Source organism: Coregonus clupeaformis, chromosome 5 (genome assembly GCF_020615455.1).
Source record: "Coregonus clupeaformis isolate EN_2021a chromosome 5, ASM2061545v1, whole genome shotgun sequence".
NCBI lineage: Eukaryota > Metazoa > Chordata > Actinopteri > Salmoniformes > Salmonidae > Coregonus > Coregonus clupeaformis.
Window position 1 is genome coordinate 41,839,121 of NC_059196.1, and position 6,186 is coordinate 41,845,306.

Genomic DNA, 6,186 nt, shown 5'->3' on the forward strand with positions numbered 1-6,186 from the left:
AGGTAAGTGGTTGCACCAGATCTTATTTAGGGGCTTCATAGCAAAGGGGGTGAATACATATTCGCGCACCACTTTTCCGTGATTTTTATTTATTTATTTTTTGAAACAAGTATTTTTTTTCATTTCACTTCACCAATTTGGACTATTTTGTGCATGTCCATTACATGAAATCAAAATCAAAATCCATTTAAATTACAGGTTGTAATGCAACAAAATAGGAAAAATTAATACTTTTGCAAGGCACTGTACTATAACAGCTTGACCAACCATAGAAAACAAACTTTGATAATGTCAGGTCACCTGACCCCCTGTCAATATCAAACGTATCCACTTGCTCCACTTGGGTAATTAACGGTGAAGTTTATGTCATTCAAAGAGCGCTTGCAGACAGGTGGAAACAGGTGTCATTTCACTGACAGAGGACACAAAATTATAGATCAAAGTCATTGTTGAGAGTATAACAGTAGGCCATAGACTTGTTCGATATTTATACACATTGAGCATATACTGCATTGTCTAGATTACTGATACTTAAACAGCATAACTTCTTCATTGTTGCATATCTACGTACCGCAGAGACTAAATGCCATAACCAATGTATCTCAGACACATACTGGCCTACAGCAGGATGAAGGCCAGAATAAAATCACTTGAGGTACGCATCAGTACAAAATACACTACATGACCAAAAGTATTTGGACACCTGCTCGTCGAATGTCTCATAAAAAAATCATGGGCATTAATATGGAGTTGGTCCCCCCTTTGCTGCTATAACAGCCTCCACTCTTCTGGGAAGGCTTTCCACTAGATGTTGGAACACTGCTGTGGGGACTTGCTTCCATTCAGCCACAAGAGCATTAGTGAGGTTGGGCACTGATATTGGGCGATTAGGCCTGGCTCGCAGTCGACATTCCAATTCATCCCAAATGGGGTTGAGGTCAGGGCTCTGTGCAGGCCAGTCAAGTTCTTCCACACCGATCCCGACGAACAGTTCTTGTGCTGACGTTGCTTCCAGAGAACGTTTGGAACTCAGTAGTGAGTGTTGCAACCAAGGACAGACTATTTTTACATGCTACGCGCTTCAGCACTCGGCGGTCCCGTTCTGTGAGCTTGTGTGGCCTACCACTTCACAATAACATCACTTGCAGTTGACCGGGGCAGCTTTAGCAGGGCAGAAATTTTACGAACTGACTTGTTGGAAAGGTGGCATCCTATGACGGTGCCACCTTGAAAGTCACTGAGCTTTTCAGTGAGGCCATTCTACTGCCAATGTTTGTCTATGGAGATTGCATGGCGGTGTGCTCAATTTTATACACCTGTCAGCAACGGGTGTGGCTGAAATAGCCTAAGCCACTAATTAGAAGGGGGTGTCCACATACTTTATATATAGTGTATCAGGATTTGATACTACACAGCGCTGCCTATCCAACTCCTATATGGAATAATTGTCCGCCAACCAGCCATGTTGGTCTGCTTGGTGTAAAAATGCCGACGGTGCAAACAGATCCAGGACCAGGCTAACAAACAGCTACACAATATCATACAAAACCTTGTTGCCAGATGGCTTCCATTAGTGGTCACTCACACAATATTTTCATTGTTTTTTATATATAACAATTTCCTTCTCAAGATGAGTTGTCATGTCAATCAGCCTAGCAATAGCTCTTGAGACTACGACATGAAAATGTTAACAATCACGTGACCATTTGTCTTACCTCATTATTGTTGACATCAAATTAAGGATGATAAATGATGGGGGAGTGTTTTAGATAAAAAGGATTTGGCCGATACCTGTGGCAGGATTCTTACCCACTTCAGCAAGGTACAGGTGTGGCTTTTGAGGACTACCTGTATACAGGTTTTCCTCTTGACTGACTACAGCTGTTAATGCTGCGGTATTCTTACTCACTCTGTCAAATGTGTTTATATGGGGTATTCAAAATTATTACCAGTAGCATAAAAAAAAGAGGATACGAACAGCATGTGTAGTATATCTTCATTTAAAACTTGTATTTACCATTTTAAAAAATCTGTATTTTTGTAAAACATATTTCTGTTCTTTTTGTACAGGTTTGCCCTGTGTTGCTAACAGGATGGACAACAACATGTCATTACCAAGCCATATCCTTAAAATACAGGGGTTTTGAAATCTCACAGACATTCATGTATCCATTTTTTTCTCCATGCTGTTTGTTTATCTCTCCCTCCTTGTTTCTAACATTGGAGTCCTGGTTGTCATCATCACAGAGAGAAGCTTGCACAAACCAATGTACATCCTCTTCTGTAACCTGTCTGTTAATGACCTGATTGGCAACACTGTCTTGTTGCCTCGCCTCATGGCTGATATTGTTTCAACTGAGAGGTTTATCACGTACAGCCAATGTGTTGCTCAGGCCTTTTTCAGTCACACGTTTGGATCAGCCGCACATATGATACTGACCATTATGGCCTTTGACAGGTATGTGGCCATATGTTACCCTTTAAGGTACACATCAATAATGACAACCAAAACTGTAGTTACGCTGTCTGTGTCTGCTTGGGGGGCTTCCCTTGTGTTAGTGTCTGTCCTACTGGGTCTCACCATAAGGCTATCCCGCTGCAGTTCAATCATTCTGAATGCTTATTGTGACAACGCATCGTTGTTCAAGCTATCCTGTGAGGACGTTTCAATCAATAACATTTATGGGCTTTTTTTCACTGTGCTGCTCTTTACTTCTTCAATGGGAAGCATAGCTGTCACTTATTTCAGGATTGCTGTGATTTGCTGGACCAAGAAAAGCAAGGAGATGAACAACAGAGCATTGCAGACCTGTGCAAGCCACCTGGTGCTGTATCTCATTATGCTGTGGAGTGGGTTTCTAACCATCATACTGCATCGCTTTCCAGACTATCCATATTTGAGAAAACTGGCTTACGTTCTATTTCATGTCGTCCCTGCTAATTTGAATCCAATTATCTACGGCTTGCAAACAAAGTCATTGAGGCAGAAAATTACACAAATACTCAGCCGGAAAGTTACACACTCTTAATACAGATATTTGTTTGGCACTTTGAAAATCAAATCGACAGGCTTGTTGATTATTCTGGTACTGAAACCATGAAAACAAAATGGATTAGAATTCAACACATACCAGTCTTAAAAGCTGTCTTTGAGGTACATTTCAAACATTTTCTGCTCCATATTCATAATCTCAGCACCACCCCAACATCAACATATGTTAAAATGGCGCCTTTCTATGTTTTGTAGTCAAAAAGATAGAGGAAGATAAATGTTTCCGATGACATCATCCGGTGTGTGTCGTGATTTTAACCAATTATGTGCAGGCAATGAGCAGACAATGTTCGGGCGGAAATTGCAATGTTTCCCTTTAAAGGTTATGTCTTGCCATTTTCACATTTTGATGTTGGGGTGTTGATGGAGATGATGACTATGAAGTCGTAAAATGTTGAAATCACCCTTTAAAGGTGACGTTCTGTAAGATATTAGGAGGTATGAATGAGGGAACTGTAGAGGTGACGATGAGCACACATTGTTTAACAGGCTTTCCTGTCTGTGCCTAGTCATTACCTGGTTGCCAGTCAAAATGGTATCTCTATAGAGAATTCAGAGGGACGTCGCAGAGATGTCCTGCTGGTTTTCAGGTGAGGTACCAAGCCAACCTGTACCTTATTCACTCTATAGAGCCAACCTGTACCTTATTCACTCTATAGAGCCAACCTGTACCTGGTTCTCTCCATAGAGCCAACCTGTTCCTGATTCACTCTATATAGTATACATCTAATCAAATTTTTATTGTCCTATCATGATGGAAAGATCCCTAACCCTATATCCTGGACACCCACCTGAGTGACCCATACACCAAAGAGAAGTTCCCATCTCTTTTATGGACCTGCTGTGAGTATGCAGCCTAAACAGAGAAATAAATGCGGTCAGAGACCTACTTGAGCAGCACCGCCCCCTCAAGATTCTGAGCCTGCCTGGCCAGGTTGGTCCTACAAAGCCAGAGCCCCCTGATGGGAGAGCATTATATACAAGGACATTCTCAAAGCTGCTAATGAGAACCTTGACGACCTTTTACCTAGCCCGTGAGGATTCCGGTGGGTACCCCCCACCCAGGTGGTGGCAGTGCTGCCAACACTGGCTGCAGTAACCCATGGGGAGGGGTCACACTCGGACAATCAGAGAGGGGTTTATCATTGTGGCCCAGGTGGCACAAAATAATCAAAGGTCTGACTGCACGGAGATGCTTGGGAATCAGAGTGTTTGTGTCTCAGGTGAAGAGGGTGGATCTGATCTCCATCACCTAGGACTTGGCATAGATTAATTAGATTAATCAAATCTCACATTGTTGTCAATTTCTGCTCAGTCTGCATGCTTTCTCAATCAGCTTTAACTGTATGTGCACTCGTAAATCAGGTCCTTTCTTGAGCTGGGCTCTGGGATTTAACAGCCGTTGAGTATCTGATTTTATGGTGGATTGTGGAGGAGGGGGTTGAGTGTGTTGGAGTATGTGTGTGTGTGTTTGTCCGGCATCTGTTGTGGGGGTGGGGATGTTGGGGGAGGGTATGGGATGGACCACGGGAATTATTTGCTAGGATAATAATTGCTTGTCAATAAATTAAATGTAATACAATGGCAATCCGGGTTATATGTTAAAATCCTACGCATGAACTGCCGACATTATTACGACATACTAATAGATAATGATGGAAAATTGGATATGCATATATTTTTTTAATAGTTATGTATATATATATATACAGTGGGGAGAACAAGTATTTGATACACTGCCGATTTTGCAGGTTTTCCTACTTACAAAGCATGTAGAGGTCCGTCATTTTTATCATAGGTACACTTCAACTGTGAGAGACGGAATCTAAAACAAAAATCCAGAAAAACACATTGTATGATTTTTAAGTAATTAATTTGCATTTTATTGCATGACATAAGTACTTGATACATCAGAAAAGCAGAACTTAATATTTGGTATAGAAACCTTTGTTTGCAATTACAGAGATAATACGTTTCCTGTAGGTCTTGACCAGGTTTGCACACACTGCAGCAGGGATTTTGGCACACTCCTCCATACAGACCTTCTCCAGATCCTTCAGGTTTCGGGGCTGTCGCTGGGCAATACGGACTTTCAGCTCCCTCCAAAGATTTTCTATTGGGTTCAGGTCTGGAGACTGGCTAGGCCACTACAGGACCTTGAGATGCTTCTTATGGAGCCACTCCTTAGTTGGCCTGGCTGTGTGTTTCGGGTCGTTGTCATGCTGGAAGACCCAGCCACGACCCATCTTCAATCCTCTTACTGAGGGAAAGAGGTTGTTGGCCAAGATCTTGCGATACATGGCCCCATCCATCCTCCCCTCAATACGGTGCAGTCGTCCTTTCCCCTTTGCAGAAAAGCATCCCCAAAGAATGATGTTTCCACCTCCATGCTTCACAGTTGGGATGGTGTTCTTGGGGTTGTACTCATCCTTCTTCTTCCTCCAAACACGGCGAGTGGAGTTTAGACCAAAAAGCTCTATTTTGTCTCATCAGACCACATGACCTTCTCCCATTCCTCCTCTGGATCATCCAGATGGTCATTGGCAAACTTCAGACGGGCCTGGACATGCGCTGGCTTGAGCAGGGGGACCTTGCGTGCGCTGCAGGATTTTAATCCATGACGGCGTAGTGTGTTACTAATGGTTTTCTTTGAGACTGTGGTCCCAGCTCTCTTCAGGTCATTGACCAGGTCCTGCCATGTAGTTCTGGGCTGATCCCTCACCTTCCTCATGATCATTGATGCCCCACGAGTTGAGATCTTGCATGGAGCCCCAGACCGAGGGTGATTGACTGTCATCTTGAACTTCTTCCATTTTCTAATAAATGCGCCAACAGTTGTTGCCTTCTCACCAAGCTGCTTGCCTATTGTCCTGTAGCCCATCCCAGCCTTGTGCAGGTCTACAATTTTATCCCTGATGTCCTTACACAGCTCTCTGGTCTTGTCCATTGTGGAGAGGTTGGAGTCTGTTTGATTGAGTGTTTGGACAGGTGTCTTTTATACAGGTAACGAGTTCAAACAGGTGCAGTTAATACAGGTAATGAGTGGAGAACAGGAGGGATCCTAAAAAGAAAAACGAACAGGTCTGTGAGAGCCGGAATTCTTACTGGTTGGTAGGTGATCAAATACTTATGTC

General features: G+C 42.9%; 1 protein-coding gene across 1 annotated transcript; it reads left to right on the forward strand.

The window, feature by feature from the left end:
- Positions 1–2,183: 2,183 nt before the first annotated feature.
- LOC123484488 (olfactory receptor 52A5-like) lies at positions 2,184–3,029 on the forward strand. Its single transcript, XM_045214880.1, has 2 exons — positions 2,184–2,436; positions 2,566–3,029. The coding sequence occupies exons 1-2, from the start codon at positions 2,184–2,186 to the stop codon at positions 3,027–3,029; spliced, it is 717 nt and encodes a 238-aa protein (XP_045070815.1).
- Positions 3,030–6,186: the final 3,157 nt, after the last annotated feature.